At 40.3% G+C, this 17,396-nt stretch overlaps 1 protein-coding gene across 1 annotated transcript in view; it reads left to right on the top strand.

The window, feature by feature from the left end:
• The first annotated feature begins 3,095 nt into the window (after positions 1–3,095).
• GPC6 (glypican 6) overlaps positions 3,096–17,396 on the top strand; it is a 1,186,177-nt gene continuing 1,171,876 nt past the window's right edge. The window contains exon 1 of the mRNA XM_032277284.1: positions 3,096–4,185. Within this exon, the coding sequence (XP_032133175.1) occupies positions 4,026–4,185 (160 nt within the window). The 5' untranslated portion in view covers positions 3,096–4,025. The remainder of the gene's footprint in view (positions 4,186–17,396) is intronic.

The raw sequence follows: 17,396 nt of genomic DNA on the forward strand, positions 1-17,396 counted from the left end.
ATATAATCAGAGTAGCAAAAAAGAAAGGGCAACGACTTTGGAATCTGTGATTGACAAAGGCTGCACGATTGTCTGTCACCTGTGGCTGCTGCCCAAGACTAAGTCTTTTTTTCTCTACAACTCAAATTCTCTGAGGCTTCATTCATGTTATGCCCAAAAAAAGTTATCGTGAAAATCAGCTGGAAAGTGAAAGTACTGTATAAACAGGAGTTGTATTGTCTTAATAAGCATACCATATTTTCCTGAGATCCTTTTTTTTTTTTTTTTGAGACAGGGTCTTCCTTTGTCTCCCACGCTGGAGTGCAGTGGCTCGATCTTGGCTTATTGCAACCTCAGCCTCCAGGGTTCAAAGGATTCTCCTGCCTCAACCTCCTGAGTAGCTGAAACTACAGGCACATGTATCATTCCAGCAAATTTTCTTTGTATTTTTAATAGAGAAGGGATTTCGCTGCGTTGGCCAGTCTCTAACTCCTGAGCTTAGGCAATTCACCTCCTCGGCCTCCCAAAGTGCAAGGATTACAGGTGTGAGCCACCACGCCCAGCAGAGACACAATCTTAAAATAAATATTGAGTAATTCTTCTTGTGTATTGAACCAAGCACCAAGTGATGCTAATCCTTTCCTCAGTATCTATGTACATCTTTCCATTTTCCCTCCTCCTATTTTAGGTATCAATTACCTTATGCTTTTACCATGGTGGCCGAGTTCTATATGTGTCTCCTGCTTTCCTTTCTCTTGCTTCTTTTTGTTTGCTTTCTCTTCTATGACATTATCCATGTTCCTTTTTCCTACTATACACAATATAAATACTATAGCGAGGGTTCTAGCCTTTAGCTACCATTTTGTCTAAAACAGATGCTTACTCTTTGAAATGACTTCTCTCCTGTCTGGCCAGGCCTCTTCTTTGAACTTCCATAACATTCCATGCTCATTCCAGCACCTTGTCTAGGCTCCTGCTGTGGCTTACTTAGCATTAACTGGAATGTTTGAGTTTGCCTCTTACACCACTGCAAACAGTGTGACATTACCCAACAAATGGACCAGACAGGGCTAAGGTCACCAGTAAAGCAAGTTATCTAATTCTTTGGTTTGACTTGAGTTCACAAACCTACCCTAAACTATTTGGCCCTCCTGATGGAATTAAACTAACCTATTTATGCTTAAGTTAGTCATTTTTTTCATGTAGTATCTTTGTCACAAATCCTAAGATCATTTTGTAAGTATAGGGACTGCGTACAATAGTCTAGTGCTATATAGTTGTACTGAGTGCTCATTCAATACCTAATAATTAGTTGATCTTCAAATAATTTAAAACCACCTATACTATGCTTTTACCCATTCTTCCTACATCTCCATTTTAAAAAATTGAATTGGCCAGGCGCAGTGGCTCAAGTCTGTAATCCCAGCACTTTGGGAGGCCGAGGTGGGCGGATCACGAGGTCAAGAGATCGAGACCATCCTGGCCAACATAGTGAAACCCTGTCTCTACTAAAAATACAAAAATTAGCTGGGCGTGGTGGCGTGCGCCTGTAGTCCTAGCTACTTGGGAGGCTGAGGCAGGAGAATTGCTTGAACCCAGGAGGCGGCAGTTGCAGTGAGCCAAGATTGTGCCACTGTACTCCAGCCTGGTTTCTGGCAACAGAGACTCTGTCTCAAAAAAAAAAAATTGAATTATCTGTTATAGTAAGTCAGGGTAAATTACAATGAGTCCCAGGATAAGTTGGTAAGATAAGGGGTATGTGTTTTTGCCTCCTTCCTCTGGAGTGCATAATGCCTATGATAGAGAAGTTTGAAGGAAGTCATGTTGTCAAATATCACAGAAGTAATGACTTGACTGCAATTCCTGATCCTACCAACCTCACCATTTGTCCACAAACATACCAGAATATATTTTATCTTGAAATATATTTCCAACTTGAGGAAAAATAAGCTCAGTGATTTAAAGTCTGCCAGTTAACATAAATATTGTGAAATAAAAAAAATTATGCTAAAATTTTAAGAGAAAAAAAGTTAAGTGTGTTGCGTTGTCAGAAATATTTAGCTATGGAGTTTTCTTTTTTTTTTTTTGGTTTTGTTTTGTTTTTACCTATGAGTTTGAAGAAGACAAAGTCATTCTGTAAATAAGTCGACTTCATTTTTAAAGCGTTTGCAAAGGTTAAATGAGGTTGAATCTTGAGAATCTTTTTGGTGGGTTAGGAGACGAGGAATTAATGAAGGAGAGGAAGACAATGTACCCAATGTTTGTGATGATGATAATGACAAATTGAATGATTTAAATTTCTGAGTCATTCTTGGTCATTCATACCATCATCAGGAAAACATTTTTATGTGTAGCTTCATAGGTAAGCTCCATAAAACTGGGCATTATCTTGTATTAAGTTTATGAATAACTTGCTGACGTACAAAACATATAGCCATGTAAGTGCGTAAACACTATTATTATCATCTGGTCTTAGTTTTCATTAAACTATCTTATTAGTTCCAGGAGCTCTGGGTTTCAACATACACTTCTGCCAGCTGACTTCAGTGAGTCCATTAGCATAACAAAGTCAATTAGGCAAACCTGAATTTTCACTTTTATCCTGTTCACAGAACATCAGTGTAAATGGAGACAGAAAGAAGAAATTGGATTGATTCTTCACTTGTGACTCATGTTAACTCGGAAGAAAATGTTAAGTCTACTATGTGAGGGCATCTGGCGAGAGGGAAGGTATCATCTCCCTTCCCCATTCTCTCCCTTTATGCACCTCTGCCCCCTGTTCTCTCCTTTTCTTGTTGCTTCTGTGTTCTGGTTGTTAGCTTTCCTGCTCCTCTACACATTGGAAACCTAAACATAATGATTTCTGATCTAAGGCTATGGAATATTTGAAATTTTAAAAAGTGAAATTGTTGAGTCTAGAACCAAACATTTAAAAATAAAGAACTCATGGTCTCCAATGTGTGCCTTTAGGAAAAATAAATAAATAAAACAAACCAACAAAAACAAAGCCAAACAGAAATTAGACGACTGGTTGGAGCCGTGATCGTTCTCTGCCACCCAGGAACTCCCGTATATGACTATTTCCACTGTGGCTTTGTGTTTCAGCAGATCAGGAACATATATCAAGAGCAACAATTGAAACTGTGTCCTCCTTTACCTCCATAAAGATACAGCTTAATAGCATGTTAATGACTTTAAATTACCTTGTCTTTCTAGATTGCTTATTTATTTCATTTCAGATCACTATAAAGGATGTGAAGTGAATAAGAAAATAGGAACGTTTCTTTTTCCTTTCCCCCTTTCTACCGACTAGGAAGAGATCCAGTCCAGGTTTTGCCTGTGACTCGGCCTGTGAATTTCGGCTGTGCAATGTGTAGCACGTTTCTTTCTCCCCCCTCCTTTCTCCTTCCCTCTAGCCTCCAGTGTCTGTCTCCAGGATTTCTCTCTTCCTATTTCAGGAGGACTCTCACAGGCTCCTACAGCCTGTGTGAAGCTGAGGTTTCCCCCTAGATCTCGTATATCCCCAACACATACCTCCACGCACACACATCCCCAAGAACCTCGCGCTCACACTAGCGGACACACGCGCGCACACACTCGCTCTCGCTTGTCCAGCTCCCTCCGGGGAGAGCCGGCGCGCGTTCCCACCTCCGCCGCACACTCCGGCGAGCCGAGCCCGCAGCGCTCCAGGATTCTGCGGCTCGGAACTCGGATTGCAGCTCTAAGCCCCCATGGTGTTTTTTTAAACACTTCTTTTCCTTCTCTTCCTGGTTTTGATTGCACCGTTTCGCTCTGGGGGCTACAGGAGCAAGGCAGCTGCCTTCCCAGCCAGCCCTTGTTGGCTTGCCATCCTCCATCTGGCTTATAAAAGTTTGCTGAGCGCAGTCCAGAGGGCTGCGCTGCTGGTCCCCTCGGCTGGCGGAAGGGGGTGACGCTGGGCAGCGGCGAGGAGCGCGCCGCTGCCTCTGGCGGGCTTTCGGCTTGAGGGGCAAGGTGAAGAGCGCACAGGCAGAGGGGTTGACTGAGCTGGATTTGCATGTTGCACCATGCCTTCTTGGATCGGGGCTGTGATTCTTCCCCTCTCCGGGCTGCTGCTGTCTCTCCCGGCCGGGGCGGATGTGAAGGCTCGGAGCTGCGGCGAGGTCCGCCAAGCCTACGGTGCCAAGGGATTCAGCTTGGCGGACATCCCCTTCCAGGAGATCGCAGGTAAGCGCGGGCGCGCGGCCGGGGCAGGCTGCAGCCCTCGGCTGCCGCGCGTCCCCCCGGCCGCCGGGCGCCCCCTTCCTTCCCCCTGTTGCTGACTTGGTGTTCACTTTCTGCCACGGCTCTACCGGACTCCGCGTCTCCGCGCAGGGCGGACGATGCTCCTGCGGCTTCTCCGGCGGGGGGGAAGGTGAGCGTCTCCGCCGCCTCATTGTGTGCACACGCGGGAGCACCCTCGCTCCCGCCTCCCTCTGCCCTCGCGCCCTTCTGCCCCTTCGTGGATGGCTCAGGCCCGGCAGGCCAGGGAGACCGGGTTATTCCGCGGCGGCCGCGAGGCGCGGACAGAGAGCCGAGCCGGTCGCTCACCCCGCGTTTGGTTCGGGCAAACTTGGAAGAACTGCGACCGCAGTTTGCTCAGCGCCACAGTCTGAGTGGCGCCTTCTCCACTCCCGCCCTCGCGCCGGCAGGGGCGGTGGAGAGACGCGGAGAGCTCCCCAGCCCCTCTCGCCCCTCTCCCTGTCCTCCCGGGAGGCAGAGCGCACGGCACCCGGGCCGGACCAGGCTGGGAGGGACCCTCGCGGGGGATTGGCCTCCGGACTCCGGCGTTTCTAGGATGGTTTGAGGACTTCACGGGCTGCCTGTTTCAGATGCGGGGCGGGCTTTCCCGTTGAGGTTCCCTGGTTGCTGTTGGCCACTCAGGGCTCGGGGACACTCCGCCACCCGGTCCGGAGCCGGCCTCGTCTGCAGCGGGCAGCCAACTTCAGCGGGTGGCTCCGCTGGGTATTCGGGTCCGGGGGCCCCGGGTCCCCCTCCTGCCCGGCCCCTGGCACTGCTCCACCTAGAGCTTGCGAGCGCCCACCCTCTCTCCCAGCGCTAGCGTGTGTAGCACTTGGTCTCCGATAACTTAGCCAGGCAGTCTGGGTGCTTGTTTTCCGGCTCTTAGCTCCAACCGAATCCCAGCTTCTTTGGGGCTCTGTGAATGAAACGTGTCGGGGAGAGATAATCCTTTGGCTGCTAAAGAACAGAACTGAGAGAGGCCGAGGGAGGCCAGGAGATGCTGCGAGGGCGCGGGCTGCTCAAATCGGGCAGCTCAAGTCCTTAGTGACCTCAGATCGCCAAGTCAAAACGTTGAATTTCCATCAGCCTCTCTCTGCTTTTTGCCAAATAACTGGTGGATGGATGAAAAGCATTTTGCAGATATCTTAGAACATCACAGTTTCGATACCTTGTGAAACTGCTATTTTCTTGTGATTTTCAAGCTGTAGAAGTGAGGGTTTTTACTTACACTGAAACGAACACATTTAAATAAATTTAAGCATTGCCAAAGGGAGTGGGGGAAGAGGCACAAATTACCAAGCGCATTCTATAGAAGGAGCTTTTTCAATTCCGAGCCAGACATTCCCTCTGGTGAGTCTAAGGAAGAATCTATGGTGAATTATAACACTACTTTTCTATCCTCCTTACTTCTTCCTTCTTTTCCAGAACTCCTTAATTTGTTAATCAATGAATAGAGACCGGCTGTCCCTACAGCTCCTTAAGTTTCTTAACTCTCCTTCTCCTTTGTCTACTGTTATTTCATTCCTTTTAATTAATTAATAAGGATCAGCTTCGCTTTTTGTCCCCCTCCCCAAATCTCAGGGAATTCAACTTTTTAAAAGGTTTGTAGTATGGATCACTTCTAGGAACTTTTCTCCTTTAACCTGGTCTTTTACAAACAGTACCTTTTAAGCACACAGATATTTCCCAACATGATTTCAGATAAGCTGTCTCAAAGAAGAAAATAGGTATTTTTAAATTGCTTCGGTATTTAGCGGATAATACTCTGAGGAGAGGAGAGTTCAATCCTCACCATCAGGCACATCTCTTTAATATCAAAGTGAAGATTTTCAGTGTAAAATAATTTCTGTAGCCACCATGAATGTTTGTGGAGAACATTCCCAGGGGTTCCTGTAGATTCTACGGTGGATATTTACAGAGGTTTTGGTTTTGGTTTTCGTTTTTTTTGTATCCTCACCACCTTTTTGCAATTATGGTGTTTGCTTATTAGCTATAAATTTGTTAAATGTGTGCATTTTTTTTTTTTTTAACTTACCTGCTTTCCATGACTAAGGGCCCACTGTTAACTTTGCTGTAAACCCGGCATCCTTTGATGCTGGTAGACATAATCAAGCAGCAGGTCACTACAGGGTCAGGCGCACATTTAATAGGAAAATAATGAATTGAAAGATAATTGTGTTTTTTAGGAACATACTTGTTTTTTCAAAGTCAACTTTACTTAATGCTGCCTATTGCAGTTTTAATGATCACTTAGGAAATATACCCTGTTCTTAGATGAACACACTGTGTCTCTCCTCCCTAGTTCTTGATACCGCTTACGTTTAATTATCCAGTGTAAAAGGTTATCTTATCTAATTCTTTTTTATCCTTTGCCTTGATTGGACATCTAATGATTTGCTTGAGGAATTTCATGTGTCTTCAGTCTGCCAGGGCACATAAATTTAAAAGAATTGCTCTTCAGACTTCAGCTCATGACAACTGTTTCTAATTGAAAGATATTTGCAGGTAGCTTGTTTAGTGAAATAACTTAAGAAGTAATGAGGACATTATGTTTCATCATGACATTATCAAAGTTTCACTAGAACTCAAAACTGTGAAATAGTGTTGCCCTTTTCTATTCTAGGATAGAAAAGAAATGCAACAGATGAGGGAGTATGATAGATAATATATAAAGTTATACTTTCAGAGAATGCTTGGGAAGGAGGAGGCCTTCGAGGGGCAGTTTGCACCATCAGTCTTCACTCAGTGCTGATTTTAAAGCATCGCAAGGAGATCAGATAGACTCTATTTATCCTTGTTTGAAAAACTTCCAAAGGAGTAGACTCTTGATCCCCTGTCAGCAATCCATTCTAATATTTAGCAATTCTTGTGGTATAGAAATGTTTCCAGATCTCTAGCCAAAAGCCTTCACAATGCTCTTGCTTATTTTTTCTTGTTCTGTCTTCTGGGAGGATACTGAGCAGTGAATCATCAGGGTCTTTGTTAGGACAGTTATTCTGATCAAAGGTCAGCGTGAAACATTCTAGTCTTTCCTCATGCATCAGAATTATTACCTAATTTTCCAATCCTCCTTATCTTGGTGGCTCTAAACTTCTAAAGGAACTCTACCACCGAAAATAGCACCTGCTTAAAACTCTGGGAAATTCAGAGAATGTTGTTTCAGGCTTACCCGGCCACTGTTTTATGCCTTGAGCCTTGCTGGGATCATTAATTATAACACTTTGTAGTTAACAGTGACTTATTGGCCTACATGATCATGTGTTCATTGTTTATGTAATGTGACTTTATTTAACAGTCTCATATATAGCATTTATTATGTGCCCATCACCTTCTTAAAAATTATTACCTTTATACTATCACCTTACTGAATTCTTCCAATAACTTAGTAGATACTACACATTAGCCTCATTTTATAGATGAAAAGCCTGTGCAACAGGAATTTTATTTAGCTTACCTAAGGGTGACTCAACTAGTAAGTGATGAGGCTGAAATTCAAACCTGGGCTCACTGACTCCAAGGTCTATAGACCTAACTTGGCCCACTGCCTTACAATATTAAACATTCACCATTCATTTTGATTGCATGCATGTAAAATCTTATTTCCTCATTCCATATATATATATAGCCTGGTATTATTAATCACTATATACATATATATATATACACACACACACACACACACATATATATGTATATACATATATATACATATATATATATCCCTTCCAGTTGTGCATGCTAAATACTTTTCTATTTTCTTCCAACGTCTCTAATTTCTCAAAATCACTTTGACTTTGGATTTTGTATCCTCAGGAATTGGCCATGCTACCGCCAATAAATAGTTCATGTATTTACACATATTCCTGATCGTTTTCTTACATAGATATAGTAAAGCACAGAAACTAAAGTACATGTGTTGATTGTTTTCAGTATACTAGGCCTACTGAAATATTGAGTTAGTGCAACAAAGCTCATGATGGAAAGTTATTCATGGGGCTAGAAGGAAGAAGAGCGTTTATCGCCACAGATTAGAAAAAAAATTGTAACTATTTTCAGTATTTACTTTGCAACTTTTTCTGTCCCAGGTATTTTGAGAGTTGAATTACAGCTGGATATTAAGAAAGCACTGAACTCTTTATCTCTTTGATGTTAATTTATCAAGTATTTATTTAAAATTCTATGGATTAAAAAGATTATTGGCTTGTTTCAAAATATATAATGTTTCGTTTTCACTGACCTTTGCCCAATGACTATTTCCTTTCTTTGGAAACCTGTCTTTCTGTCTGCTCTCCCAGCAAACCAACTAATTTAATATATTTACAACTTACACAACCCTTTCTTTTTTCCGTTTCCATGGAGATATCACATTAACATAAATGGAAAACAGTGTTTGGTAACTCTTACTCTTTAAAGCCACAGTAAATATCCTAGTTTGAGATAAATTGTTTAATTTCTGTTTATCTGCCTCCTTCAAAGATTTCTGATTTCTTTGCGCCTTTATTAGTTAGCTGATTTCTTTAAAAGTTTTTAGAAGAACAGCATAATGCACAAATGAGTAAGGTGAACTTCAATTGTTTAAAAGCATGATTCTACAAGTCACTAGATCTCTAAAAGAATCACATTAATTCTAGGTATCAAAGCAATCTAAAAGTTGGGCTATTAGAAGTGCCACTTGTTAAACTCTTGATTTGGAAATTAATTTTAGCGCGATTGTGAGTTATCTCAGCTGATTTAATTAGAGGATAATATGTCATGACTGGGAACAAGAGTTCATTTGAGTTGACTGATATACTTTTTTACATAAAATATCTTTCAACTGCATTGTATCTTAATAATAGCTTGTGAGTGGAAATGTAGGCCACTGTCAAAATTGATTTAAAATGTGCAGCATTATGTTCTTTAAGTATTATGGCATAAAGATTGCGCCATAAATTATGTAAGAAGGTACTAGTGTTCTTTTAAAATTATGCATGACATTTATGAACACTTATAAAACACAAAATTATTGAGTAGTTTTAACTTAAAATGACATAACTTCAATCACTAGATTTGTATAGAAATATGAGTTTAGGGTAAATGTTATAATAAAATAATTGCTTTTAAAATGATTTTAATCTCTTGATTTTAACATATTGAAATGCACACAAAAATAACTTTTTAAGAACAACCATCCCCCCACCCTTCATATTATCTTCAGATAATTTGAAGAAGTAATCTTTCAAATTACTTCTAGCAAGGCCAGTAAGGTGATTTAGAGTTATCTTGCCAATATAAACAGCTACTTAACATTCTTTTAAACGTGGTGTTTGTATTCCTTTACAGACTAAATTCTTCTATGTTAAATTCTTGAGCTGGTACATAAGTTGACTTTAAATATTTTCATAGATTTCTCCAGTATTATTCAGTTTTCAATGATTTATGTGATACAGTTTGAAAGTACTATTGACTCCCTGGGATCATATATTTGTAATAAAGGGTTTCATAGTGGTGAGATTTGGGTAAATATTTTAAAATTCTAATAATCCTGGATGAAAATATCTAAGAATTTTTAATAACCTTGAATAATATTTTTTAAATGAATGTGCCAGTAGTAACAAAAAAATAGAAATTTGATTTCACATTTTCACATTATCCAGGTTATGGGATATTTTAATAACCCATTCTCTCTTTCTTCTAGGCATGTTTTTCTTCATGCAGTGAGTATTTATTGTGTACCTACTATAGGTCAGTCATTGTACCAGGTTCTGGGTGTAGAGCCCCAGGGAATTTAAATCCAGCAGGGAAGCAGAAATTAAGGACACCATTCAGAATTAATTAGTTGGGAAGGAGATAAATGCATAGCCGTAAGGGCACCTGGCACTGTGAAAGCATTTTCTAGGAGCATTTGATGAAATCAGAGGGTCTCAGAAATGCTTCCTGAGGCAGAATAATGGGATCTGAAGCAATGGGTGCCCTTCAGTAACGAAGCGGGAGTGTGGAAGGTGCACACATTTCCTGTGTGGTGAGAACACCCTGCAAACATCAGGAGAGTTCCGGTCCCTGGGGCGAATGGTCAGTGAGTAGGGAGAAGGGTGTGGGAGAGACAGGAGAAGAGAGCCTAAAGGCCAGGTTAATGACTTACCTAGATATAAAGAATCCAAAGATAACCCCGGCATCTTGGCTCTAAGTTGTTCCTTTTTTTTGCAGCAGGCCTGGACCTTTAGTTCAAAAGCTCGTTAGTGCTAAAGTCAACTTTTTACATATCCAGTTGTTTCAATTATAGCACAAAGAAGCAGGGTTTTAACCATTTGGAGCATGTTTGCCTTGTGCACACTGTAAAACTGTACCTGTCTGCTAGCCATATGTAAAACAACCCTGGGATGATCAAAGACTCCAAGCTGCTAAGGGACCCTTAGCAGCTCTCTGACCCCGAGTCTGTCTACCATGTTGCTGAAGGCATTGCCTAGATCATAATGCCCTTCTCCCCTGGAGTTCCTTGACCTCTAGTCCTTGTGGGTGGTGGCCCCTTTGTTAGCCCTGCAAGGTCTCGTGCTGCGAGGGACTTCCCTTCACATGCAACCTAAGTGTCTTCCAAATAAAGCTCACTGTGTGCCACCTGGGGGTCAGGTCTTTCTCCCCTACCCCCATCAGCCCTGACATCCCTTGAACTAACTACAGTAACTTTGGCCTTTAGCCTGACTCCCTTAAGAAGCTGTTGAAGTGTTTTAATCAGGATTGGATATAGTTTTGAAATATTACATTGATTGCTCTATAAAGGATTGAGGGGACAAAAACAGATACAGGAAAAGGAGGAGAGGCCAGCTAGGACTAGAATGGTGACCATGGAAATAGGAAGGATTTAAGAAATATTTAGTAGGTGAAATGGATCAGTCAAAATAACTTATTTAGCATCTACTATATGACTGGCAATAAGGACTGAGTTGTGTGTTTGTGTATGTGTGTGTGTGAGAGAGAGAGACAGACACACACACACACACACACAGAGAGAGAGAGAGAGAGAGAGAGAGAGAGAATTAAGAGAGAAGTGTCCCAGAAATGTTAATTGAATTACCATGGCAATATAAATACTTTAGCATAGTTTATGTGTGCTTTTTAATGGAGACAAAACTCAGTATCATTAAACCAGCAAAAGACTATTAACCATATCAGTGTCACTGAGAGAAAGAGATTTCTCAAATAAGATCAGATGAATTGCTCACTCTCAAAAGTGCAGAAATACTAAAATTCATGTAATCAGCTGCGTCCACTATGAAATTTAAGTCACGGTACTTTGTGCTGTGTCAGTGAAAAAAAACTTAATTTTTTTTTTTACCCTAGTGGAGGATTAATCAAATTGTACCATCATTTCCGTCAGTAATGATATTTGGTACTTAAGTCACTGCCACAGCATTGTTTTGATCTCAGTACCAAGTATTATTACTGATGGTAATAATGAGAGGCTAAAGCTGAGAGGAGGAGGCAACATTTAATTGGAGCCTTGAAGGATGGGTAGCATTTGCCAAAGGGCTAAAAAAGAAGGGGGCAGTTAGGGTGGAGTCAACTATGAGTGCAAAACAGGGTGTGTGGAGAAGAACATAGAAAGGAATCTGATATTGAATAGACAGGGTGGGATTGGATTTTTGGAGTGTCTTGAAAACTCTAGGCTTTCTATGGCAGAAAGTAGGTCATCATCTCAATTTCTTGGCAGAGAGGTGACATGGTGAAAGTATTGTTTTGGATTAGGCAAGCAGTATCACAGGATGGATTAGAGAGGAGGTCATTAAAGGCCCCAGGGGGAGGGAAGAAGGACAGCTAGGAGACACTTATATTTTAGAGGCTTAGGCAAGAGATTGCCAAGGTCTCAGAGGAGGATAGAGGAGTGAAAAAGGGATGAATGAGGTCACGAGAGATGGAAGAAACAAGATTCAAAGGGAAAATTTTAAGAAATTAAAAACTTCACTCTGCTACTTAGAAATTCCAATAAAAGAGTTTAGAGGATGAGCTGTTGAAACTCTCGACTCAAGTAGTCTGTCAGTTAAGATACTTTTGGCAGCAGGTCACAGAAATTTCTGACTCAACTGGCTTACACAGCCAGGGAAAGCCGTTATTTCATATAACAAGAAGTCCCAGTGCGGAGCTCTTGCAGGAGTGAGAAAGCTGGAAGCCTGCAGTATCAACAGGGTGCCGGGTTCTCTCTGTGTTTTGGCTCTTAGATCCTTGTTCCACCACATCACCTCCAAATAAAAACAAGATGACGGCTAGAGTACCAGGAGCTAAAGCCCAGGCGCACAGAAAGAAATGATTTCTTCCCACATGTCTCTTCCTTGATGTTGAAGACCACTCTCCACAGCCCCCCCGCCCTTCTCATTCCAGAATTGCTTCCTATGCCTAATACCTGGAAGGGAAGGCGAAAGGCTACGGTGCTTCAGCTGGACCCTCAGATGGGAGCAGATGGTCATAGCATGGCTTGGCTAATCTTCATTATCTTTTTTTTGTTTTTGTTACTCTATTTATTTCAATAGCTTTAGGTTGCTGGTTATGTGGATGAATTATATAGTAGCGCAGTCTGAACTTTTAGTGTGCCTATCACCCAAATAGTGTTCATTGTACCCAAGAGCAAATTCTTCATCCCTCACCGTCTTCCCACCCTCCCTACTTCTTAGTCTCCTGTGTCTATTACACCAGGGATCCCCAACGCCCAGGCCATGGACTGGTCAGTGCCTGGCCTGTTCCGGACTGGGCCACACAGCAGGAGGTAACTGGCAGGTAAGTGAGCATTACTGCCTGATCTCTGCCTCCTGTCAGATCAGAAGCAGCATTAGCTTCTCATAGGAGCATGAACTCTGTCGTGAACTGCACATGTGAGGGATGTACTTTGTATGCTCCTTATGAGAGTCTAATGCCTGATGGCTTGAGGTGGAACAATTTCATCCCCAAATCATCTCCATCAATGCATGGAAAAATTGTCTTTTTTGAAACCAGTCCCTGGTGCCAAAAAGATTGGGGGATTGCTGCATTGGGGACCACTCTGTGTGCCCCTGTGTACCCATACTTAGCTCCCACTTATTACTGAAAGCATGTGGTATTTGGTTTTCTGTTCCTGAGTCACTTCGTTTAGGATAATGGCCTCCAGTTCCATCCAAGTGGCTGCAAAAGACATGATATCATTCTTTTTTATGGATGAGTAGTATTCCATAGTGTATATATTCCAGATTCTCTCTATCCATTTGTTTCATGGAAACTTAGAAATCCCTGTTTGCAATTGTGAATTGTGCTGGGATAAACATATGAGTGCAGGTGTATTTTTGATAAAATGTCTATTTTCCTTTGAGTAGATAAACCCAATAGTGGGATTGCTGGGTTGAATGGTAGATCTACTTTTAGTTCTTTGAGAAATTTCCATGCCGTTTTCCATAGAAGTTGCACTAATTTACATTCCCACTGCAGTATATAAGCATTCTCTCCTCACCGCATCCACATCAACATCTATTGTTTTTTCATTTTTAAAATAATGGCCTTTCTGACTAGGGTAAGGTGGTGTCTCACTGTAGTTTAAATTTTCATTTCCATGGTAATTAGTAATGTTAAGCATTTTTTCATGTTTTTGCCCATTCACGTGTCTTTTTTTGAAAAATGTCTCTGCATGTCATTTACCCACTTTTTAATGGGATTATTCATTTTATTCTTGCTGATTTGTTTTAGATCCTGGTAGATTCTCAATATTAGTCCTTTGTCAGATGCATAGTTTACACATATTTTATCCAATTCTTTAGGTTGTCTGTTTACTCCTTTGATTATTTCCTTTGCTATGCAGAAGCTTGCTAGATTAAGTCCAACTTATATTTTTGTTTTTATTTCATTTGCTTTTGGAGTCTTAGTCATAAATTATTTGCCTATGCCAATGTCCAGAAAAGTTTTCCGTAGGTTTCATTCTAGAGTTTTTATGGTTTTTGGTCTTACAGTTTCTTTAATCCATCTTGTTCTTTTTTTCATATGGTGAGAGATAGGGGTCTACTTTTATTCTTGTGCATGTGGCTAGACAGTTTTCTCAGGAACATTTATTGAATAGAGTGTCCTTTCCCCAGTATATGTTTTTGTCTGCTTTGTCAGAGATTAGTTTGTAGGTATTAGACTTTATTTCTTCATTCTCTGTTTGGTCCTGTTGGTCAATGTGTCTGTTTTTTACACTATTACCATGCTATTTGAGCTGCTATAGCGTTGTAGCATAATTTGAAGTTGGGTAATGTGATGCCTTTAGCTCTATTCTTTTTGCTTAGGATTGCTTTGGTTACTTGGGCTCTTTGTTGTTCTATTTGAAATTTGGGATTGCTTTTTCTAACTCTGTGAAAAAATGATAATGGTATATTGATAGAAATTGCATTGAATCTGTAGAATGCTTTTGGCACTACGGTCATTTTCACAATATTGATTCTTCTCATCCAGAAGCATGGGATATTTTCCCATTTGTTTGTGTGATCTACAGTTTGTTTTCTCAGTGTTTTGTAGTTCTCCTTGTACAGATCTTTCACCACCTTGGTTAAATGTATTCCTTATACTTTAAAATAAAAATTTTATTGTTTGGAAGCTATTGTAAATGGGGTGGAATTCTTGATTTGATTCTAAGCTTGGTCATTATTGGTGTATATCAGTGCTACTGATTTACATGGGTTGGCTTTGTCACCTGAGATATTACTGAATTCATTTATCAAATCCAGTAGTCTTTTGGAGGAGTCTTTAGGGTATTTTAGGTACAGTAACACATCATTGGCAAACAGGCATAGTTTGATTTCCTCTTTTCCAATTGGAACACCTTTTATTTCTTTTGTTTGCATAATTGCTCTGTCTACGGCTTCCAATATAAAAGTAGTGAAAATGGGCATCCTTGTCTGGTTCCACTTTTTAAGGGAAATGTTCTTAAGGGGGAATGCTTTCAACGTTTCCCCCTTCAGTATGATGTTCACTGTGGGTTTGTCATATATGAAGTATGTTCCTTCTATGCCTAGTGTCTTGAGGGTTTTTATCATGAAGTCATGCTAAATTTTATTAAATACTTTTTCTTCATCTACTGATATTATCATATAGCTTTTGTTATTAATTATATTTATGTGGTGAATTACATTTGTTGACTTGGATATGCTGACCTATCCTTCCATCCCTGAAATAAAGGTCACTTGATCCTGGTGAATTCTCCTTTTGTTGTGCTGTAGGATTTGGTTTGCTAGTGTTTTGTTGAAGATTTTTGCATCTATGTTCATCAGAGATCTGGTCTACAGTTTTCTTTTTTTGTTGTGTCTTTCCTGACTTTGGTGTCATGGTCATACTGGCTTCAGAGGATGAGTTAGGGAGGATTTCCTCCTTCTCAATCTTTTGAAATAGTTTTAGTAGGATTGGTGTCACTTCTTCTTTTAGTGCCTGGTAACATTGAGCATGAATCTAGCTGGTCCTGGGCTTCATTTTGTTGAAATATTGTTTTAATTACTGATTTTATCTCATTACTTGTTATTTGACTGTTCAGGATTTCTATTTCTTTCTGATTAAAGCCTGGGGGTTTTATGCTTCCAGAAATTTATTCATTTCCTCTAGATTTTCTAGTTTGTGTGCTTAGAGATGTACATAGAACATCAGATTTGTGAAAATGGAGACATTACAACTGGTATCACAGAAATACAAAAGATTATCTGAGATCATTTTTTTATATTTCTATGGTATCTGTTGTAATGTCTCCATTTTTATTTCAGGTTGAGCTTATTTGAATCGTCTCTATTGTTTTCTTGGTTAATCTAGCTAGTGATTTATCAATTTTATCTTTTCAAAGAACCAACTTTTCATTTTATTGACTTTTTTTTTTTTTTTAGTTTCATTTTTGTTTAGTTCTGCTCTGATCTTCATTATTTCTTTTCTGCTACCTTTAGGTTTGCTTTGTTATTTATCTAGCTCCTTGAGGTGTGACGTTGGTTGTCAATTTGTGATCTTTTTGTCCTTTTTGATGTAGACATTTAGTGCTGTAAGCTTTCCTCTTAGTACTATTTTTACAGTGTCCCAGAGATTTTGATAACTTGTGTCAATGTCATCATTCATTTTGAAAAAAAATTTCTCAATTTTCATCTTGATTTTATATTTGACTTAAAAGTCATTCAGGAGCAGATCATTTAATTTCCATGTATTTGTATAGTTTTGGGAGTCCCTTTGGAATTGATTGTTACGTTTATTCTGCTGTAGTCTGAGAAGATGCCTGATATGATTTTGATTTTTAAAAATTTATTGGAACTTGTTTTGTGGCCTATTGTGTGGTCTATCTTGGAAAATATACCATGTGCTACAACAAGAATGTATATTCTCCAGTTTGATGTAGAATGTTCTGTAAATGTCTGTTAGGTCCACCTGTCCTAGAATCCAGTTTATGGCAGGTGTTTCTTTGTTGACTTTCGTCTGCCTCAGTGATCTAGCTAGTGCTGTGTTGAATTCCTGCACTATGATTTGATTGTATTGCTGTGTTTCTCTTCCTTATATCTAGAGCTTTTTTTTTTTTGGACATGGAGTGTTGTTTTGTCTCCCAGGCCAGAGTGCAGTGGCGTGATCTTGCTCACTACAACCTCAGCCTCACGGGTTCAAGTGACTCTCTTGCTTCAGCCTCCTGAGCAGCTGGGATTACAGGCCCGTGCCACCATGTCTGGCTAACTTTTTGTATTTTTAGTAGAGATGGGGTTTCACCGTGTTAGCCAGGATGGTCTGATCACCTGACCTCATGATCCGCCTGCCTCAGCCTCCCAAAGTGCTGGAATTACAGCCGTGAGCCACAGCACCCAGTGCTTAGATCTGGTAGTATTTGTCTTACAAATCTAGAAGTTCTGCTGTTAGGTGTATGTTTATTTAAGATGGTTATCTCTTCTTGTTGACTTGACCAACTATTATCACATAATAACCTTCTCTGTCTTTTTATTATTTATTTATTTATTTACTTTTGTTGATTTAAAGTCTGTTTTACCTGGTATAAGAATGGCTAGGCTGCTCACTTTTGGTTTCCATTTGTGTGGAATATTTTGTTCCACCTTTTTACCCTGAGTCTATAAGAATCTTTACAAGTTAAGTGGTTCTCTTGAAGGCAACAGATATTTAGACTGTACTTTTAAAAATTCATTCCACTAATCTTTTTTTTTTTTTTTTTTTTTTTTTTTTTA

This window comes from Sapajus apella, unplaced genomic scaffold, assembly GCF_009761245.1.
Source record: "Sapajus apella isolate SASKATOON/1434 unplaced genomic scaffold, GSC_monkey_1.0 scaffold9, whole genome shotgun sequence".
In the NCBI taxonomy this organism is placed as follows: Eukaryota; Metazoa; Chordata; class Mammalia; order Primates; family Cebidae; genus Sapajus; species Sapajus apella.